Genomic DNA, 21,988 nt, shown 5'->3' on the forward strand with positions numbered 1-21,988 from the left:
TGTGACTCATTCAGGGTATTGAATAAAAATAGGAAACTCTACATTTCCAGAGATGTGTCTTGGAATTAAAGACAGTGTTCAGATTGTAACGATACATCGCCTGATTGGCGTGACGAAGATTACGTGACCCAGAAAGATAGTGATAATGCTTGTGTGTTGTTGTTGTTATTTACGTTTCTGCACGAAGACGCTCTTTCGGAACGAAAGAACGTGAACGCATCTTGCGCACCTCCCGTTTGGGCTACGTTTTATTGATGTAAAAATATCAAATGATGTAAATATTTGCAGTGTAAATGAAGACAAAGAGCACAATTGTAGAACCTTCTCTAAAATTGGATGATTAGAAAAAAAAAGTGCCGTTTTTCCAATGACGACGGTTTAATATTTAAACCTCTTTAAAGGGTGAACCATTAAAACAAACAATGTTTTTAACGTCATGAAACGATAGATATATTTTTTTCCTCTTGATGCTATATTAATTAATGTTAAAAGCGTAATTTTTTCTTATTTTTCTATTTCTAATCATTTTAAGCTACATTTAAGTTTATTTCAGTGTTTTTAAATTATATTTATTGTAGTATGTTAAAAGTCACGTTTTAAGTTAGTTTTTTTATTCATTATACTATTTCTTATTATTTTTTTAAATTTACATATTTATGTATTGTACTTATTTTTTAAGTTAAATTTGTATTGTGCTACTTCTAATTCATTTTTAGAGTAATCTTTATATATATTGTACTAATTTGTGATTGTCTTTTAAAAGTTGCGTTTTTGTTATTTACTGTATTGTACTTTTTAGTGTATGTTTGAGTTTTTATTTCTTTCCCTATTTTCACATTTTAATGAATCTTTGTTAATGACTTATTGTGCTCATTTAAATAATACTTTTAAGAGTTAACATTTGTATTCATGTATTGTATTATTTTTAATTAGTATATTTTCAGTGAATTTTTTTTTCATTTATTGCCCTATTTCTATTTCATTAAAAAAAAAAAACAGAAAGAAATGTCATTATGTTTAGTCCGAGGTGAACAAACTATTTTTAACAATCTCCATTTCTCCCTAAAGAATTGAATCGTGCTTCAAAATTAGAAAGTCATAAAAACACTTTAAATAAATGGCAGAATGTAAAGAGAGCAAACGTGATCATTTTAAAGCGCTATGAACCTTAACGGCACAACTCAAATCGTGACTTTTGTATTTATAATATTCAAAATAGACTTTGATATTTTCCGGCATTGTTTTTGCATGCATGTCCGATTCACACAGTCACATTTTCTTTCAGTGTGAGCTGAATAAACCCTGAGCAAAGCAATGTAAACCCTCGAAAAACACAAAATAGAAATCTACATCATGTCATTGAGTTAACGCTCCTAAAATAAAGTTTGATCGTACAACAAAGTCAAGACCAAAAAAAAAAAAAAAAAAAAAAATTCTATCAAGAAAATCAGAGGTAAAAAATACACACAATACAGTACAGCATCAACCAGAATATGTAACAATATTTCAGTGACGGGGGGGGGGAACCACGAACAATAATCCACCGTCTCTTTAAGACAAATCAGAGTAGAGTTCATAAATGAAATGATTGCATATTGTGTGTGGCGATCTTTTGTTTTGTTTGCACAAAAGCTTTTGGAATCTTCGCGCTCCAAGACGAAGGCGAGCAGAAAGCATTTTGGGAATTTCATCTCCTTGCCGGCGGGCGGTCATCCCAGGTTGATGTCGCCGGCAAACACGGTGATGAGCAGGATGACGCCGAAGCCGCTGAGCAGTCCGGCGTTCTGGATCAGGAAGAAGATGACCTTGGCGGAGGTGCGCGTCTGTTCCCGGGCGACGGCGTCCATCTCTGGGAACTGACCGGGAGAACAAAGACGCAGGTCAGAGGCCGACGCGAGCTGATCTGTTCGGTCGACGCGGACTACGGGGCAAACGTGGACCGACCATGTCGGCCAGCGCGATGTACAGGAACATGCCGCCCGCCACGGCGAAGATGGCGTTGGGGGCGAAGTTGCTGCCCAGCAGGATGCCGAACGCCAGGCCCGCGTAGCACGCCAGCGCCGACAGCAGGTTGAAGAAGACCGCCTGGGCCACGCTCATGCCCGAGTTCAGCAGGATCACAAAGTCGCCTGAGGGCCACAACCATCATCGCCGTCATCCTCATCATCCTCATGGATTCAGTAGCAACGCATTTTCACAAGCTGCCACTAAATGTCAGTAAAAGATCAAGTGTTCACATAAGACATATTATTTTACATTAGTTGGATTATTACTTAGTTATTATTATATTTTACATATATATATACACATATATTTTATTTATTGAAATATATTGTATTTATTTAAATGTTATTATTATTTGATTTATTCATATGATTCAACATATTCTGTTGCAATGAATACGAACATATGCATAGATAATAAATGACATATTATTGCGTTCCTTTCTTTTATTTATTTTATAATTGTGTCGTCGTGTATTTATTATGCTATTTCCAGTTAACTACTGCTAAAATGTATTACTTTTGAAAGCATTATTTTATTGTTTTTACTTGTGTATTATTTTGTGCATTTATTATTGCGTTGTTTTTTTTGCGGATTTATCATTTCACGTTATTATTTTTTAATTTATGACTCTGTTATGATTGTTTTATTGTTTTTGTTAAATTAGCATTTTACTATTCATGTATCATGATTTATTTGGCTCATTCATTTTACAATTGTTATGTAATTATTATTAATTAATACATTCAATAATTTAATTATAGTACAATTTAGGTTTTTGTAAACGTATTCTCACATAATTTGGAAGGGGGGGGGGGGGTTATTTTTAGAATTCTAATGACTTTGTTAGTTTATTAATATAGAAATGTTATTGTGTTATTTTGGGTATTTATTGATGACGAAGCGGAGGAATCATTTGATGGTTTTTAACAGCATTGTAAGAAAATCGAGTCATATTGCCGTCTTGGATTTTGGATGGTACCGAGCTCGTGCGGGAACTCCTCGCAGACGATGGCGGTGGACGTGCTGAATCCGTGCAGCGTGGAGACGGTGAAGGAGGCGCCGATGGCCAGGCCGTCGATGAAGTTGTGCAGCGCGTCGCTCAGCGTGATCATCCACGCCACCGTCTTGACGCCGGCCAGCCGCCGGCCGCCGAGGCAGCGGCACGTGGCGCTCGACGCCTGCGAGTCCTGCGACGGAGGAAAAACCTGGAGCAGTTGATCGCGTGACGAGGATTACGGGACAATTTATTATTTATCGCAAGTATGATTTCTTTGATATTATTGCATTATTTCGGTGACGTAGTTTATGTAGTGAATTATTGATTTGTCTCATTTTTTTTTTCTCTACTCAACTCAACTTTCTTTCTAGTCTTGAAAAACATTTATTGCGTATTTAATGATTACGGTATTCATTCACGTTTTGTTATTTCATATATTTATTTATCTATGTTACATTCTCGCAATTAATGATTGGATAGTATTATCATTACGTGTCATTGTTTTAATATTTGTTACAATTATTACTGTAACATTACAGTTATTAATAATATATGGCTGAATCTGAAGTTATTATTATTATTTTTGTATTGTATGATTTCTAAAAAACATCGTATTATCTATTTCATCTATTATCTGTTGAATTAATTGTGTTGTTGTTATTCTTTAAATATTTATGCATGCATTATTTCATTCATTTGTTTATTTATTTATTATGGCTTAAGTTTGACACCATTTTATTTATTTATTACACATTTTTAAAATATATTATTTGAAATGAATATGATTATAGATTGTTATTTTATTCTTTATTAAATGCACTATTGACTTAATCTAATGCAGTTTATTTTCATTATTTCTGTAATGTGTTATTTTTGTATTATTATTATGATGGTAACATTATTCATGCTTTTTCATGTATTACTGGTATTATTTTGTTGATTTATAATCGTCTTTATTTACATTTTTGGGTACTGAAATGTATATTTATTACAACACTATTATTTGGGTAATTGATGTATCCATATTTGAATTTATTACTAGTGCAATATATTTCCCCATGAATTGTCATGTACTTGCGGACGCACATCCGCGATGTTTTGGCGACTCACAACGGCCGATGTGCGCCCGCCGCTCTTTTTTAGTCGGCCGCAAGGCGTCTTTTGTGCGAGCGCCAGGCAATTCTGCCGTTGACCAGCAGGGGGAGCCGCTCCTCCCGCTGGCTTGTTAAACATTAACCCCGATTTACGTCGAATAGGGTCTCTCTCTATTCTTCTTTGATGATATCACATAAGCGCGGTCCAACGTGTGGTCGGCGGCTGATAAGGACCCCGACGATCTCATTCAGCAAACAATGATTACTCGATCAAATCAGCAATACTCATTAGGGTGATTGCATTAGGTACAAAGTACAAAGCTCCACAACTTCAGCCACAGTCCAGATCCTCGTGGTCAAACGTTACTCCGGTAGCTGAAGCCGGTCGGCTGCGTCAAAGTAAGACTTGAGTCAAAGTACAGAAGTACAGCGCAGTACTCACACGCGCTCATTTGTTACATCGGAAACGTACCTTCACTCATTCACTGGCGGCCGTTTTAGAACATTTTGACCCTAACAACATAAGCAGCGAACCTGCCAAAAGAAATAGTAGACTCTCTTCTCGTACCAGAAAAAGTACGGCGGTTTGTAGCTTTTTCCGTTCTTTAGTCATCAGTAATCGTCAGTAAACGTGGGTCGATTGCACCCGAAAAAACGGTTTCGGACCCAAAATGGGAGAAAACCGGCTCTTCGTGCCAAGGAACATCGCAAGCAAAACAGGGACTTTGGCGCTAATACAATGTGCTTTTGTGACGTTTCAAAGTATAAAACAACAAAGACATGAGTGAGAAAGGGCTTTTGGTGGCAAAAGAATCCGATTTTCAACAAAGAAAGGTGTCAAGAGTGACGCTGACTCTTTTGTGAATTAGGGCTCTACAAATAAACTTGACTGACCACGTGGCTCAAATTTGACATTAGTGGCTTTTTTTTTTTACACGCCGTTTGCCATTCGCTCCTTGAACCGTGTCATCTTTTCTTACAATTGCGACGCACGCGTCTACTATCTACGGCGACACATGAACTGGTTATACCGCACATAAAATTACTCGGTTTGAGTGTCGGGTGACTAAAATTGTCCGACTTCCAACGTGTTGGCGTTTGGCTCCCTCATCAGCCGAGATTCACGTCTTAATCTTTTATCTTCAACTCAAAAGCTGTGCTGCTCTTAAACCCAAAGAAATGCAACGCCGCCACCTACTGGTATCTGTTCATCATTACAGTTACGTACAAGCTGTAAATTCAGAGACAAGATCTTTCTGAAAAACGTACTTCACAGATATATTTGTCGGTGGCAGTAAATGATTGGATTCCAATTGACGTACATTAACGTCCACGGCAGTGAATGAGTTACCGCTGGTAACTAAGTATGTCGAAGTGAAACATCTCGACTGTTTCTGGGGAAGGAGATAAGTTTTTCAACCGGCTATTTAGTGCTCCGGTATACTTTCTTGGTTCCTGTCCACTCGTGTCGGGCGGGAAGTTTGGCATGTTTCTGACCTGCTCGGGAAAGACGTCGACGTCGCCGCGTTCCGAGCCGACGCTAACCCGCTCGGCCGAGCCGCCGACGCCGACGCTCGTCAGAACCGGGCCGGAGTCCTTCTTCTCCCCGGCGTCGCCGTTCGGCAGCGAGTCGCCGGCCGGAACAAAGTGCGACGGGCCGGGCTGATAACCGGACGGAGAGAGAGAGAGAGAGACAAAATGATTGGGCCGCGACAGAAAAAATGCCTTGAAAGGAAAGAGAAAGCGAGAATGGAAGGAAGAAGGAAGCGTGAGTACCTGATGCCAGTCACTGTTTTGAGCTGCATGCGGACAGGCTAACATGCTAACAGGCTAACAGGCTAAGGCTGGTGTGTCAGGCGTGGGACTTGCCTGGTGTTGGACGCGCAGAGCCATGGTGAGGACCCTCTCCACCACGAAGAGAAGGTAAAAGCCTCCAAAGATGCCGATGGCGTTGGACAGGTAGTTGTCCGCTTTCGGGTCGAAGCCCAACGCCTGAGCCGCCACAACAACAACAACAACAACGGGTTGGAAGGGTTCGTGGGGGGGGGGGGGGGATGTTCAAGCTCGATTTGGGAGGGTTGCGGGCGGTCCTCACCTCGGGGATGAGCTGCAGCACGGCGTTGGAGAAGAGCGTGCCGATGGCCAGGGCGATGAAGTAGGTCAGCACTTTGGGGAAGTAGGACTTTGCGGTGAACGGGATGAGCAGCAGGCCCAGCAACGCCGCCAGGTTGATCACCGTCACCGACAGGAAGCCCCAACCCCACGCTGGACGCACGACAATACGGGCCCGCGACCGTTAGCGACCGATAACCGACATTTGGAGCCGATGTTCATTTCCGCGGGAACTTTTAGAGGAGCGTTAATCCCGAGAGAATTTATCGGCCCCAAAGGAGACCCTGCTGAAGGTGAGAGAAAACCTCGTAAAGGTCCGGGAAGCTTTCAGGCAAACGTTTACCAGAAACTAAAAGGTAACGCAAAGTCCAGGTTCCACTTGTGTCGAGTGCGAACGCCGCATTTGACAGACTGCTGCGATATTAATCATTAGCTGATATGACACTGCTGATAAATACTAATGGCGCTGACACACGGCCTTTCCTATGCGGTACGCAGCGTGTGACGCAAGCAGCGTGTGACGGCGAGGTCAGAACCTCGGCGAGCCGTTCCAGGACAACAAAATGACTTTTTTGCTTACAAGAACGTGGGAAACACTTGGAATACTTTGTTCCACTTTGGCCCTTGTGCAACATTCACATGCATGAAAGTTTGTCATTTGAAAAATAGTTTGCACTTTTCAAAATATTTTGTTTTGCTGTTGTAAATGCGTTTTTACTAGGTTGTTGTTTTTGACAAAAAAACTTTTTTATTTTTTGGGGGGATGAGGGGGATTTGTTTCTTGACAAAGTCTTTTGGTGAGGTTTTTTATTTGATTGTATTTTTTTTTTTCAAAAATGTTGCTCGTTTCGAGTTTTGTCATTGAAATTTGCTGTTGTACGGCTAGCGCAACCCACCCCCCCCCCCCCCCGGTGAACGCGGCAAACAAATAGCGGTATCGAGTCTGAGCATTTGCGGGTGAATTTGTTTTGGAGGCGACTAACCCGAATAGCGCAGGGCGGGCGGAGGCGGCTCGGGGGCCGTGTAGGGGCAGGAGGGCACCAGCACCTGGGTCAACACGGCGGGACAAACGGCCTCCAGATGCGCGGCGCTCAGCCGGCTGGCGTTGGGGAAGCCGAAGTGGGACAAGATCTGCTCGGCCGACAGGCACTGAGACACGGCGACAAATCACAAAAGCATTTTCGTGGCGCGTGATTGGACCATAAATGTCGCGCCGGCATGTTTCTCAACAAAACGCTGACACATTTGGCGTCCGCATCCCGCCAGCAGGGCGGCGACATTTGGCAAAATGAGATATATATAATTATATATATATATATATATATATATATATATATATATATATATATATATATGATATTTTTCCAAATGTCTCAAAGTTTACAGATGATTATTTTAGGCCTTTGTCAATTTGAATATTTGTACACTGTACTATAAACTTGTGTGTTTAATCGTCCCTTTTATGAATGCTGTAATATACTTTAAAACGTAAGCATGCTGTGAGTAATAACATTCGTGAAAAAAGGTGGATATGATAATAAAAGCAACTCGTGGATTTATCGTGTTCATAATACAAAATGCAATTTTGTCTAAACGTATATTTAATTTTTAATCATTTCTGTACTATTCATATCCAATGAAAAAACAGATGTATTCTATAACACAATATATTAACATAATAATATTTTGTATCATTATAATAAATCATTAAATTCATGTCTCGGTATATTGAAATAGTATTTGTTTAAATACATCGTTTTTACAATATTTTCAAACCGTACAACTGAATTTTCAATAGTGTAAAATAATATAAAACACATAATTTTGGGGGGGGGGGGGTTGAAATATTATGTATTCATATATGTATATACCTTTTCAATTATTTAAGAATAAACAAAAATCCTTCAATTTATGTCACTATCTTTAACAAGTATTTTTAATGCATACTTTTACAATATTCGTATACTATAAAACATTTTTTTTTTCTAATAATAGTGTAATATAATATAAATATCCACACACATAAAATATTTGTAATAACATGCATATAGGCTACATGGATAAATTATTTAAAAATGTACAATATTGTCAGACTACAAAATTACATTACATTTTAAATAATAATCCAATGAAATATAAAAACAGCTATACACACACAAATTATGTTTTAAATATATCGTCATTTCATGTAATGTATTTCACAAAACATGCAGGTAATTTATTTGTGTATGTTTATACAGTAATATTGGGACTGCATAATATATAGTCTGGTCTCGATAGACATAGCATTTGATGCATGATCTTATATTGGAAACAACATTGCAAATAACATCTGAAATTGTTTGATTACATTTGAACATGGCAACAGAAAAGCGCACTGGCCATTTCATTAGGTACACCCATTCAAAGCCAATCACAACCTGATTTGCGCAACGTCGCTGAAACCCTGTGGGAGCTGTTCCTAATGTTTTGACCGACCGCTGCTCAAAATATTAGGAACAGCAAAAAAAACAAAAAACAAAAAAAAAAAAAACGTCCGGTGCACGTGAGGATGTTTTTGCGTTTTTGGTTACCTCGCGTCCGTGGAGCGGGTTCCCGTCGTGGCTGACGTCGCGGTGCCTGCGGGCGGCGACGATGTGGAGGAGCTCCTCCAGGTTTTGCGCCGGGATGGACTCGTTGTGGCCGAAGAAGCGCACGATGTCCCGCAGGAACTCGCCGCCGAGGCCCCGGACCCGGCCCTGGCCCTGGACCTGGCCCTGGCCCACCTCCACGGCGAACGCGATCCCCACGAGCACAAGAAGCGCAGCCATGTCTCGCTTGCTTTCCACGCAGGCCTCCTACGGGAACAAGAAGAAGGAGGAGAAAGTTTTCAACTCCTCCAGCACAACTTCATGACCGCGCGCATGCACGTGCACGCAAGCGCTTTCCCGGCGGGCGGGAGGAAAAACTAAAACCGAGTTTGCTGCAAAACTCGGCGAACGCGAGCGAGCGACTGACCGCGTGCACGAGCTCCAATGCTTTCTTTTGTGCGCGACCCCCGCTCACACGAGCGCGCGCAAACAAACACGCACGCGCACCTGGGGGAGCGGGGTGGCGGCGGAGGGCGGTCACGTTGGAAGGTTTGAGTGGGCGGGGTGAACAAAAGGGAGTCGCTTGGCGCCCCCTGCTGGAAACACACGAAACGATTGATAGGATTCATGACAAGCTCCCTTGTGGGAAAACGTCCCACACCAAAAATACCAACACTTGACTTTTTCTCCAATGTGTTTGACTCTGTCTGCAGACAGGTCGGCAGAGCAAATCAAGTCAAATATGAAATATTGCACTCGACTTTGCAAAAACATACAGTAACGCCATCCTTGAAATAATCACTTGAAGACATTGTGCGGATGCTTCTGGCGTTCGCCGCCAGGGGGCAATATAACACCAGCAAAAAGGAACAAGTAATATTCCTTTCATTTGATCAATAACGCCAAAGACGTGGCCCACTGAATTTCCTTTTGAAAATATTTACATGGTTGCTGATGGATGACTAAATTCCAAGTATATAAGATTTTTATACAAACGTTGTTTGATTTTGTTGTTGCCGACAAACAAATATTTACATTGTACCGCTTGCAGTTGCTGGTTGACAAGGACATCTACATATACTGTATATGATATATTTTTGTTTTTGCGTCATTTTTCCAATATTTCTGTCCAATTTATTCTGAACTCCAGTGTTGCTGTCTGGAGCCTAAATCATTTGTAAAACAATCTAAAGCAACCATTTTGTTACAAGGCATAAGTAACCATCTACTTTCTAATGCATTTATTTTTATCTTAAGTTTTAAACTAGCAATGAATAAATTATCAAATCAAATTACAATATTTGAAAGTATATAATACAAACGCATATCAGAACACCAAGATACTTCTTCTTGGACAGCAAAAATATTGTCAGTCAATCAATAAGTGAAATATAATTGGATATTTACAAGCACATCATTGAAGAAAAAAAACAAATGAAAAAGAAGAAAAAGACATTCATGTGATTTTCCATCCAAGGCTGATGGGCACAATTTATTTTCTCCAAGCAGCCATTATTATGACCCATATTGATATAACATTTTCTTGAAAAGAAATGATCGCAACAACAAATCCATCCTTTTGCATATTGAGCGTGAGACATTTACAGTAGAATAGAAACGACGAGCGGCCTTTCTTACATGTTCGGAGTCGGCGCGATCCCGGGTCGTGCCGCTCAACTTACGAGCGGCCGGCCGCGAGGCCGAGGGCGATTTAAGGCGCGTAAAGGTCGCTCAGCGACGTGACGGCGAGCGCTCGGGAGAGTTCGGCCGCGCTCGTGTTCCCCCCGGCGTGGAACGCCACCGTCCGCTCCCGGGAGAGCATCAGGAAGCCGTTGGCGTCGAAGCGTCCGGGGAGGGCGCCCGCGTCCAGCCACACGAAAGGCGCCACGGCCGACGTCTGGAGATCCACCGCCAATCCCCTCTCGTCCTCGCGCACTTTGGCCTGCAGGGGGAGACGCCTGGTAGGGTTTTTTTTTTCGAGAAATCTAGATCTCAAAGTCATTCAAAGAAGAAATTCTGGATCTCGAAGTGACATAAAGAAAGATTTCGAGCATTATAAGTGTCTATTAGAAGAAATGAGTGTCTCCAAGAAGTACTTCTTGATGTCTACCACAAGCAGGGACTGGAGAAATCAAGGTATTTCCAAGAAGGAATTGTGGATCCATAAATGACTAAGACGGGATCCTTGATCGATAAATGACTAAGGGGCAATTCTGGATCTCTTAGTCGAAATTCTGGAATTCTAGACCTCTAAGTTATTCTGGATCTACAAGTGTATCGAAGGAATTCTTGATTTCCAAGTGACTACAAGAAGGAATTCTAGACCTCTAAGTTATTCAAAGAACAAATTGTAGATCTTGAAGTCATTCAAAGAAGGAATTGTAGTTCTCGAAGTGCTTCCAAGAATGAGTTCTATCCGTGACTAAGAGGGAATCCTGGATCTCTATGTGACTTGAAGAATGAGTTGGAGCTTTAGAAGCATCTCTTAGAAGGCCTTCTTGATTTCCAAGTGACTACAAGAAGGAATTCGGGATCCAAAAACGTCTCCAAGAAGGAATCGTGGATCCGTGAGTGTCTACAAGAAGGAGTTATTGATCTCTAAGTCATTCAGGGAAACATTCTGGATCTGTACACGACTTGTAGAAAGAATTCTGGCTTTCCTGTCTCCAAGACGGGACTCCTGGATCTAGAAGTAGCAAAGAAGGAATTCTGGATGTCCATGCAACTTCACAAGTGCCTTAGAAGGATTGATTGATGGCTAAGCGACTCCAAGGAGGACATTTGGGTCTGCAAATGTCGACAAGAAGCAAATGTGGAAGTCGAAGCGTCTCACTGTGATGTTTGCCGGCCGCAGCCCCACGGCGTCTTTGGGCGAGCACAGGAAGTGGTGGTTGGCGGGACCGCGCCGAGCGCCGTCGCCGTCCTCCAGGCGGAAGGCCAGCAGGCAGGCGAGGCGGTCGCAGCGTCCGCATCCCGCCAGCAGGGCGGTGACGCGGCGTTTGAAAAGGGGCACGGCGCTTCCTCCCGGGACGGTCGCGGGCTCGGACGTCAGCGTGCAAACCGGGTCCAGCTCGCTCCAGGCGTGTACCGACACCTGGTGGACACATTTGATTTGATCGGAATCCTTTGCAGTTTTTATTTTCTAAAAGAATACATCTACGTTCCCATTATATTTCCCATTAATATTGTACATATTTCTGAAAACGAATGAAAAAAAAAGTCAGTGTTGAAACAAATCAGTTGAACTCAAAGTCGGAACTCTACCACGACTCGGAGTTTTAGGTCTCGGCTCAGGTCGGACACGGCGTAGATGAGCAGCGTGTCGTCGTCGTCCTCGAAGGCGACGGGCAGGACGTCGGCGAAGAAGTCGGCGGCCAAATAATGCAACATCTTCCACTTGCCGCCGAACTCTGGCCGGGAAACAGGACGTGAGCCGGGACGGGACAGGGAGCGGTCGGCGCGAGCTTTTCCGGGGCCGGCTCACCGATGGACGACCAGGAGGGCGCCTGCCAAATGTCGTTGAGTTGCCAGTAGAGGGCGCCCATGGTGTTGCCCAGGCCGCCCGCCAGCTCGCTGCGGCTACGCCGGTAAAATTCCGTCTGAGCCTTCACGCACTGCGCCTGCATCACCTGAAAAAGCAAAAACAAACAAAACAAAAAAAAACAAAAAAAACACACGTCGCAAGTAACGCCTTGAAAATATTTGACAGTAACATTTACACGGATATCAACATTTCATGGACAAAATGTGGACTTTTTGTAATTGGCTACTATTGAAAAATGTGACGCAACCACTTTAAGGTAAACAAAAGAAAAATTGCAAAAACATGTATCATGATAATGATCATTTTAAAAAAAAAAGTATAATGCAAAGGCAAAAATGGAATAAAAGCAAAATAAATGCGCAAAAAGTTCATTTAAAATGTTTTACGTAGAGACGTATTCAGAAATAATTTAAACATATGTAAATGAGGAAGAAAATTGGAACGAGCGTGACCACCCACGGGCCACTTTTGCATGTTTGCATGTTTTATATCTCTCTTTATTTGTTTCAAAACGCTTTGGAACATTTTTCATCGTGTCGGACAAAAACAATCTGATGGCTGGTTACCTGCGTGAGGTAGATGGTGTGCGCGAACCCGGCGAGGGGGTCGCTGGCGTCGGGCAGGCGGAAGTGAACGGCGGCCTGCTTCAGCATCTGCTGGTTTCCGTCCGGGTGGCGCTGACGGTGGGAAGCGAAGCGGCTGCTCGAGCGCCGGTCGGCCGCCGCGGACACCTGCCGCAGCCAACCCACATGCTGTATGTAGGCCACGCCTTTCCCAGCTAACGTCCGTCAATCGTCCGCGTGTTGCCTTCAGGGACATTCTGGAATCATCGCTTTCTTCTTCTACATGACACGATATGCCGCATTCTAAAAGCTTGGACTTTGGACCGACACTAGCACATATTTTTAATAAAACTACATCCCTATTTCAAATATTTTTCATAGTTTTGTTGTACATTTTTACATTGAAGGCTGTAAATGTGTATGAAAATTTATATTTGACTTAATTCTTAATTTCTTTCATTTCCGGTTCGACATTCAGGACTATTGATTATTCAGAAATGTGAGTTGATATTTTCCATATTTTAAATAGGTTTGTGGATTTTTATTACATTCAAATTTTTACATCAGTATGTAAAAAAAAAAATACAATTTAAATTTCATTTCTTTACCTTAGGGATTTTAATTTAATGTTTTTAATTTTGTTTTACTTGAAATATTTCAAATACTTCTAACCATAATATCACATGAAATATTATATTCTATAATACTATTTTTGCATGAAAATTTGAAATTATATTTGACATATTTTAAATTCATTGGATTTTTTTACATTCAATATTTGAAATCCTTATTTATGTTTGTAATTCATGTATAACATTTTTTAGTTTTATTTTCTACATGATATTTTAAAAATAATTATTTGTAAAAAAAAAAAAATTGCTTCACGTATTTGGAATTTTTCAATTTCACTTTCTGCATTATTTTTTTCACATTTAATACTTTCATTCCCATTTTACACAGTAAAAAAATGAATATTTTCAATATTCAACGAATCATTCATTGACGTTCAATGGACAACCTCCAATCCGTTGACCTAGCAAAGCAAAACTAACTTATACCGCTCAAAACACAGTTCGGATTCTCCCAGGAAAGTGAAGGCAACATTTACCGGCCACAGCGTGGAGAGCGACGGCCACGACTGGAAGCCGTACTCGGAGACGAAGCGGGCGCGGGGGAAGGCGCGCCAGTCCCAGCAGTCGTCCACGTAGCTGTAGAAGTGCGTGTCGCCGTAGCGCGGGTCGTACGGGTCGCCGGCCACGTAGCCCTCCCGCTCCGACTCGGCGCCGTTCGTCGGACTGGACACGAGGAACGGCCGACCGGGATCCTCCTGAGGGACGCGTCGGGTCCGTCGTTATTTCCGTTATTTAAGGTCAAAGTTTAACAAGCGAATTTCAAAAACAAAACATTCTGCTTTCAATATGATGTCTCTTATTTTGGGGGGGGGGGGTAACGCCTATGTTGTCGAATACATAGATAGGACTTTCCTCTCATAAACATAAACCACCTTTTTGTTGTTGAAAATGATGAAGAGACATTGCTCCGAGGAACTCCTCAGCAGCCTGGCGCCAATTAAACGTTAAGACTTTCGAGAAAAAAGTCCAGATCGCTGCAAGGACATGGAACGTATTTTGTCTGGATAAAATGTTGGAATTTTACAAAAAATAAAGTCGGTTTTTTTTTTCCAATATAAAGTTTGAATATAACCATATTAAGGTCAAAGTTTAACGATGGAAGAAAGTACATTTCAAGACTCGTTACCCTCGTAGCATAATTCCCCAAGTCATTCTGAACTTAATGCCACAATTGTAATTAAAAAAAAAGAACAACAATTGCTAAAAAAGATTCCCAAAAAAGGTTTTCTCTTGTTTTTCAAAATAGGACTTCAGGAGACTCCCCCCCCAAAAATTATACAAATTATACATTGCCATATGAACTCCTAACTATCGTAAGAATTAAAAAGTTGCCAATTGTCAAGACAAAAAGACATATTTTGTGGGGAAAAAATGCTGTAATTTTTACAAGAATTAAGTCATATTTTTGCCAAGATAAAAAAAATGACATTACAATATTAAGGTCAAAGTTTAACGAGAAATTCGAGAAATTCATATTCTACCAAGTGAATTTCAAAACGACAACTTTATTCTCATAGGATTCCGTCTTTTATGCTGGAAAAGAAAAAAAATGGACTTTTTCCTGTCATAATAAATCTTGCGTTCTAAAGAAAAACAAAAAACTATTATTCATGCAGTGAGGTCAAATTTATGGGATTATACATCACTTTCCTATCAGAGCTTTTCATTGGCCAATGCAAACTAGAGAGGAGTACCGTATTTTCACGACCATAAGGCGCACTTAAAAGTCTTACATTTTCTCCAAAATGGACGCCGCGCCGCATTATGCGCGCACCGAGTTCCAACATCTATAAATGTTGTTGTGTGATGAGCGCTGCGCTCGACTTTTTTTATTTTTTGGTTTTGGTTTTTTTTCTCGGCGGTTCACTTCGCATACGGAAGATGAGGACTTTGAGGGATTGATCAAAACATAACGTGAGTACATTGTGAAATACTTCAATAAAGTACAAGCGAACTTCGTTTTGCTCCCGCTGCCTTTTTCAAAACATTGTTTTTAGCGTGCTACCGTATGTTTCAAGCTAGCGTATGTTTTAGCATGCCTGCGCCCGATAATTCGGCGCGCCTTATGGTCGTGAAAATACGGTCATTGGTTTAGTATGTTTGTCTTGTCGGGTCACCTGTCGCCATATATTTTATTTCAATGTTATGGCTAAATAATTGCTTGCTAATTGTTTTGCAGACCTCGTTTGAGAAGAAGCGTGTACGGTATGTACAGTATGAAGACGACCTGCTTCACGAGGGCCATGATGTTGTCCACGTAGAGCGTGACGTAATCTTTGAGGTAGACGGGCCGCCGCCAGTGGGGGATGTGGAACCAGTCGGTGGCCAGCGCCGCTTCGTTTTCGTTGTTTGCGCTCCACAAGATGATGGACGGGTGAGACTTCAGACGCCAAACCTGGGAAGAAAAAAAAACAAGACAAAACATGAATTGTAGAAGAAGAAAAACAAGACGTGTGACAAAGGTGACAGTAATATTCTGTTTGTATTTGTTGTCAATTTTTGTAATATTAAAAAAAAAAATATATATATATATATATATATATATATATATATATATATATTTAACATGTTTAATTTTTTATTTTTTTTATTTTGTGTACGTACTGTATAATATTTGTGTAATTATCTTCGAATATTTTGGTATTATTCTTCAAACATTTTGTTTTTTACAATTGTAAAAAAATATACATTTAACAAGCGTATTTTTGTGTGCATTTTTGTCAAATATTGTTGTATTTTTTTCCTCTAATATTTTGGTATTTTTCTTCTACTATTTTTGAATTATTTTCTAATATTGAATTTCTTTCAAATTTTTGTGTATTTTTAATCTCATTTTTTCTCTTCTAATATATATATATATATATATATATATATATATATATATATATATATATATATATATAGTTTTTTGGGGGGGGGGGTACTTTTTGTGTATTTTTCCTGTAATATTTTACATTGTTCAACTAATCGGTCAAATATTTCAAAATGTTTTCCATTTTCATACTCTTGCCTTAATAATTTTGTATTTGTTTCAAATATTTGTTCAGCTAATAATTGGTTTTATTTATTTCCGAATACGTTTTTAATGTCTGTTTTCAGCTAATATTGGAGTATTTGTCACCTATTTTGTGAAGAACATTTTTGTATCCTGTCTAGAATTGTTACAATGGTGTTTATTTATGATCATTTTTAAATGTCATATTTTGTTGGCTTTTCTAGCATTTTTGTTGAATTTTCTAATTGATTCTGTAATATTTGTCAATTTTCCTAATATTTTTGGTCTTGTGTTTTAGTATGCCGCTGTCAATAATAAGCACGTTGTGAAATCCGTTCCGACGGGACGAGCTGATGGCGCAGGTGCCCCAAATGTGGCGCCGCTTCTCACCTGCTGAGAAACCTCTTCCCTCACGCTGCGTACGAAGTCGTCCTCCGTGGGATACGTGGCGCAAGCGAACATGAAATCCTGCCACACCTGAAGGCACAAATACTGTAACGTAAATATGACGAGAACAATACTGAAGGAATTCTTCGCCGCGATTACCATGAGTCCCATTTCATCGCACATGTCGTAGAAGGCGTCTTGCTCGTAGATGCCGCCGCCCCAAACGCGGAGGACGTTCATGTTAGCGTCCACCGCCGACTGCAGCAAGTTCCTCAGGCTGGCACGCACGCACACACACACACACACACACACACACACAGCGTGTGAGTGCAGGCTGACGGCAACGTGCGCGTGTATCAGGCGGACTGACACGTGAGGCGTGACTCGGTCCTGGAAGGAGTGCGCCGGGATCCAGTTTGAGCCTTTAAGGAAAACCGGCTTCCCGTTGATGCGGAAGTAAAAGCTCAGACCCGCCGACCCGCCGACGGGTTCCTGGACCAGCTCCACGCTGCGGAAATACACCTACAGTAGCACACACGCACACATGCACACATTTTGGATTATTTGCCACATATTTTTTGTTTTTTTTCCAAATATTTTTATGTTTTGTCATTTGTTTCTTGGAAGGCAACCAGGGAGCGTTAAAAAAAATCCTTACATTTCTGAATTTATGTTCAATATTGTGCCAAATTAGTTTTTCACAATATTTTTCAAATATTTTTTTTTATATTGTATCATTTGTTCCCAGGAAGGCAACCTGGGGGCATTAAAAAAAAAAAAAAAAAAAAAAAAAAAACCTAATCCCAATCATCTCATTGTTCACCTAATATCATAAATGCGACCTTGTCATTTTGAATTTACGGTGACAATGTGTTTTCAAAATATCAATGTTTTTGTCTCCTTTCTGCCCAGAGTTTTAGTCATCCAGGTGCCGGTCATCCGCGAAGGTTGAACCGAGGCGTCGTTTATTGAATTTGAGTTTTTCCAATACATTCAGATATGATTTAGGCAATCATGCTATTCGGCTAACGTAACATTTGTTCTGTATATTTTTCATCTAACAGTTTTGTATTTCTTCTCTCACGGTTTTCCATATTTTTCTTTGTATTTTCATTTTATTTAAAACCAAAAAAACTCTTTTATATTTGTGTATTTTTCCGTCTAATACTTTATAAAATACTTAAATATTGACAAAGGAATACTAAAGTTATTTGTGCATTTTTCATCAGTTTTTTTTTTATTTTGAAAATATTATTTGTGCACCTTGTCTGATATTTTGTAATGTTATTGTATTTTCCTCTACTATTTTTGTATTTCTTTGTCTAATCTTTTGGATTTCCTTCTAATCCGTTTCCACTCTTATCTGCCATGTAACATTTGTGCCGGTCGTCGGCGTCTCTTCCCACCCGCCGATGACCGGAAGCGAGCTCGTACCTTCGACTTCACGTCGAGCAGCGATTTTCCGTCCCGCGAGCGCGCCGTGACGAGGAGGCGGTAGGACGTTTGTCCGCCGAGACCGTTGGGCCACCACAGCTTCACGTCGCTGCTCTGCAAACAAAACGTTGACGGCATTTTAACGTCTTTTCGCACGCGGGCACGAGCGCGCACACACCGCGTTGATGTTTAGGGCAAAGGTGTATTTGGCAGCCCCCTGGAGGAAGTTTGTCGGGAAGGTGGCGCGGGAGAGCAGCTCCGGCACGTCCAGCGTAATTTGGGCGAACGCGGGCTGGAGCGCGTCCACCAGGGCGTCCGCCTGCAGCGACCACGACGAGCCGCCGGCGTCTGGGTGGGACGCAACATCGAAAGGATTCAAACGTCATCAGAGGTCAGTTCGGCGAGATTCAGAGGATTTGTTTTTCTTTTTTTGTGGCTTTGTTAAAAGAAAATGGAAATCAAAAGATTAACTATGCAATTTTTTTGGGGGGGTGGGGGGTCTAATTTCTTTTTGTGGGTGGGGGGGATTTTTGTCATAGTTTTTGTGTATTCTTTTCTGCTGAACATTTTTGTACTTTTCCAAAAAGGTTTTGTGTGCGTGTGCGTGTATATGTTACGTATGTCAGAAGTTTGTCCCTTCAGTAATGCCGTGGCCCCTCCCCCGTTCCCCCAAAGTGTAATCTGTCGCAACAAGACTGATTGATTGATACCTGATAACAAGCACGAGCGACACGCTAAATCATTGTTTCTCGTGTCCTCATTAGTAGTTCTCATACAAATATGAGCACGTGACACTCTGGGGCCGTTCCGTGCGTGTTGTTTGATGGGTTATAAATTGACCATAACATTGGTGCTAATCTTATTAGCATGTCCAACCAGGGCCCTCTGCTGGTCACTCCTTAATATTATAGTGGATTGACTGCATATCATTGCGCAGGACTGCAATGTGACTACTTCGCACACGTACATAGCGATGACAAATGTGGTGCGGCTCTGACGATGATGATGATGATGATGACGATGATGATGATGCGTACGCAACATGACGTACCGTAGAGTGGAAGAGCGGCAAAGTGGACGAGGCGCAGCAGGTCAAAAGCCTCCAGCCGGACGCCTTTCCACAGCCCGGCGCCGGGGAAGGACGGACCCCAGTCCCAACTGAACGAGCTCTGGGCCTGAGTCGCAAACACGAAACATGAGACAGCGGACCCCCGCATACTCGCGGTTCGCCACACGCGAATTCACCCGTTAGTAGATTCTTGCTTTGTTTTATTTGTTTCCTTTTTTGGGGTTAATCAATCCCAAAAATGCTTGTTGGCGCTTTATGCCCACAATTTTGAATTAAACAATGGCTCTAAATGATTCATCGATTATCAAAATAGTTGTCGATTAATCAATTGTGACACCTGTAGTTACCCTATAAATAAACCAAATATTCAGTGGATATCCGTGGTCTCCACACCCCCACAATGTTTTTATATCACAGAAACAAAAAACATTGAATTTACCTTTTTGACTCGGGTGTATTTTCAGTTCATACTCACTTTCCTGATGAAATTGACGTGACATTGTCCCTTTTGGACGTCGGGCGGACACTCGGGAGGAACTGGGTAGGCGGCGTGAGCGTTCCTCCTCTGGGCGGCGTACACGACGGCAGACAGGAAGCGGACCGTCAGCGCGTTCCCGTCGGCCTTCAGCAGCTCTCGGACGGGGAAGACCTGCGGGAGAAAAAAAGACGGCGGACACGTCTCGGAAAGGACGGACGGCGAGGCGCTAAGGCGAACGCACGTATCGGCGGAACATGTTGTCCGTGCGGCCCACCGACACGCCGTTGAGCCAAACGGACGCCACCGTGTCCACGCCGTCCAACACCAGAAGCACTTCCCGCTTGGACCTGTTGGCGAGGACACATTTAGAAAGGTGCCGTTGTTTGTGTTATTATTATTATTATTATTATTATTCGTGTCCATCCATCCATTTTCTGAGCCGCTTCTCCTCACGCGGGTCGCGGGCGTGCCGGAGCCTATCCCAGCTGTCATCGGGCAGGAGGCGGTGTACGCCCTGAACCGGTTGCCAGCCCATCGCAGGGCACAAACAAACAAACAAACAACCATTCGCACTCACAGTCACGCCTACGGGCAATTTAGAGTCTCCAATTCATGCATGTTTTCGGGATGTGGGAGGAAAGCGGAGTGCCCGGAGAAAACCCACGCAGGCACGGGGAGAACATGCAAACTCCACACAGGCGGGGCCGGGGATTGAACCCGGGTCCTCGGAACTGTGAGGCTGACGCTCTAACCAGTCGGCCATTCGTGTTATATTTATAAATTAGATATTTTCTAAAAGATTTGGTATTTCTGGTCCAATATTTGTTTCTAACATTTTTGTATGTTTATTTTTTGATTTAAAATATGTCTCATATTTATGTCTAATATTTATGTCATATAAAATATCATATATTTGTTTAACAACGTCCACTTATTTTTGTTTGTGTACGACACGTTTTTGTATGGACAGCTGAAGTGTTTCTCTATCAAATGAATTCATATTTTTGGAGTGTCTGGACATATTCATTGGATTTATTGTCGTTAATCAGGAAAACGACAAATCTCGAGTTATCCGCCAATCTGGGAGCGACGGTGTTTTGTTGTTTTAATGGCGTTCTGTCTGCTGACCTGAGCTGTTTCGACACAGCAAACGTGGTGGCGTAGGTCCAGTTGTCCAAAGAGATCCACTCGTAGAGGAGGTCATTGAAGCGGAAGTAAGGATCCTGCAGCAAACGTTTACTTGACACATTTTAGGGATGGTAATAGCGCTTTTCACCATCACCCCCCAAATTCTCCAATGAATGTCATGTCATATTTCATATCAAATCGCGTGAATCCAAATGCTGGGAATGAGTGGCTCTGACAGTGAATGTTGTGGCGAGTGACCTCTGACCTGTATGAAGCCTCGCTGCTCCAGCGCCGTGTGGACGCAGCCTGGCACCCGAGCGGGGAGAGACAATGACTTGTTGGAGTTCCACAAGTTCCATTCACCGTCCAGACTTTGGACGAGGGCAAAAACACCACCGTGCCTCCAAACTTCCAAAACTCCAAACGATAAAAGCACGGAGATAAAGACGCGTCGAATCATCTTTTCTCAAGTGTTGGACGAGGGAGGGAGGACGATTACTTCCGGGTTGTGGTCATGTGACCGCTTGTTAGCTCGGGAGGGACTAGCTAGCTGGCCGTGGAGTGACTTGCCAGGCCACTTGGCGGCGTTGAATTGGTCAAAAAACGACTAAGAACTAAACATTTAGCGCTCGTATATGGTCTTTTTTTGCGACAAAATGACGCGAAAGCAGGTAACTCGACTCCCGAGGTGGATGCGACTGCGCATGCGTATAGTCCTACCAAGCCTAATTCGTGTTACGCATTTGGAGTATGGCAAAAAAAAGTTAATATTTTACGTGGAGCGTCATGCTAAAAACTATAAATAATTGAAAAGTGAGTTCTGTCAAACTGTTTTTTTTGTCTTCCCTTACTACATCCGACAACTTTCTCTTTGCTCTCTTGCCTGGCAGCTCCGAGAGCCTCCATAGGTACAAAATATGTCTATTAAAAAAAAAAAATACAATAAAATAAAAATAAAAAGTAGGACTTTAAAGTTCA

General features: G+C 41.8%; 2 protein-coding genes across 4 annotated transcripts; both read right to left on the bottom strand.

The window, feature by feature from the left end:
• Positions 1 to 1,198: 1,198 nt before the first annotated feature.
• slc39a8 (solute carrier family 39 member 8) lies at positions 1,199 to 9,020 on the bottom strand. The gene is made up of 8 exons (XM_061696902.1): positions 8,784 to 9,020; positions 7,194 to 7,359; positions 6,194 to 6,363; positions 5,968 to 6,090; positions 5,596 to 5,760; positions 2,987 to 3,185; positions 1,945 to 2,129; positions 1,199 to 1,856 (listed from the first exon to the last, which is right to left on the bottom strand). The coding sequence occupies exons 1-8, from the start codon at positions 9,018 to 9,020 to the stop codon at positions 1,710 to 1,712; spliced, it is 1,392 nt and encodes a 463-aa protein (XP_061552886.1). The 3' UTR covers positions 1,199 to 1,709.
• manba (mannosidase, beta A, lysosomal) lies at positions 8,965 to 21,546 on the bottom strand. 3 transcript variants are annotated; one of them, XR_009769830.1, is made up of 18 exons: positions 21,276 to 21,546; positions 21,011 to 21,105; positions 20,124 to 20,229; positions 19,880 to 20,053; positions 19,387 to 19,510; positions 18,514 to 18,683; positions 18,336 to 18,449; positions 17,272 to 17,423; positions 17,061 to 17,178; positions 16,905 to 16,991; positions 15,747 to 15,914; positions 13,996 to 14,214; positions 12,891 to 13,055; positions 12,265 to 12,409; positions 12,045 to 12,190; positions 11,614 to 11,874; positions 10,419 to 10,722; positions 8,965 to 9,047 (listed from the first exon to the last, which is right to left on the bottom strand). XR_009769830.1 is itself a non-coding variant. In XM_061697019.1 (17 exons), exons 1-17 carry the CDS (start codon positions 21,468 to 21,470, stop codon positions 10,492 to 10,494), a joined length of 2,637 nt encoding a protein of 878 aa, XP_061553003.1. In that variant the 5' UTR covers positions 21,471 to 21,546; the 3' UTR covers positions 10,253 to 10,491. The 3 variants fall into 3 exon arrangements, 2 of the variants coding, with proteins under 2 accessions (XP_061553003.1, XP_061553002.1); XM_061697019.1 differs by lacking the exon at positions 8,965 to 9,047 and having other exon boundaries at positions 10,253 to 10,722; positions 20,157 to 20,229; XM_061697018.1 differs by lacking the exon at positions 8,965 to 9,047 and having other exon boundaries at positions 10,253 to 10,722.
• Between the last annotated feature and the right edge of the window lie 442 nt (positions 21,547 to 21,988).

Source organism: Phycodurus eques, chromosome 14, assembly GCF_024500275.1.
Source record: "Phycodurus eques isolate BA_2022a chromosome 14, UOR_Pequ_1.1, whole genome shotgun sequence".
Lineage (NCBI taxonomy): Eukaryota > Metazoa > Chordata > Actinopteri > Syngnathiformes > Syngnathidae > Phycodurus > Phycodurus eques.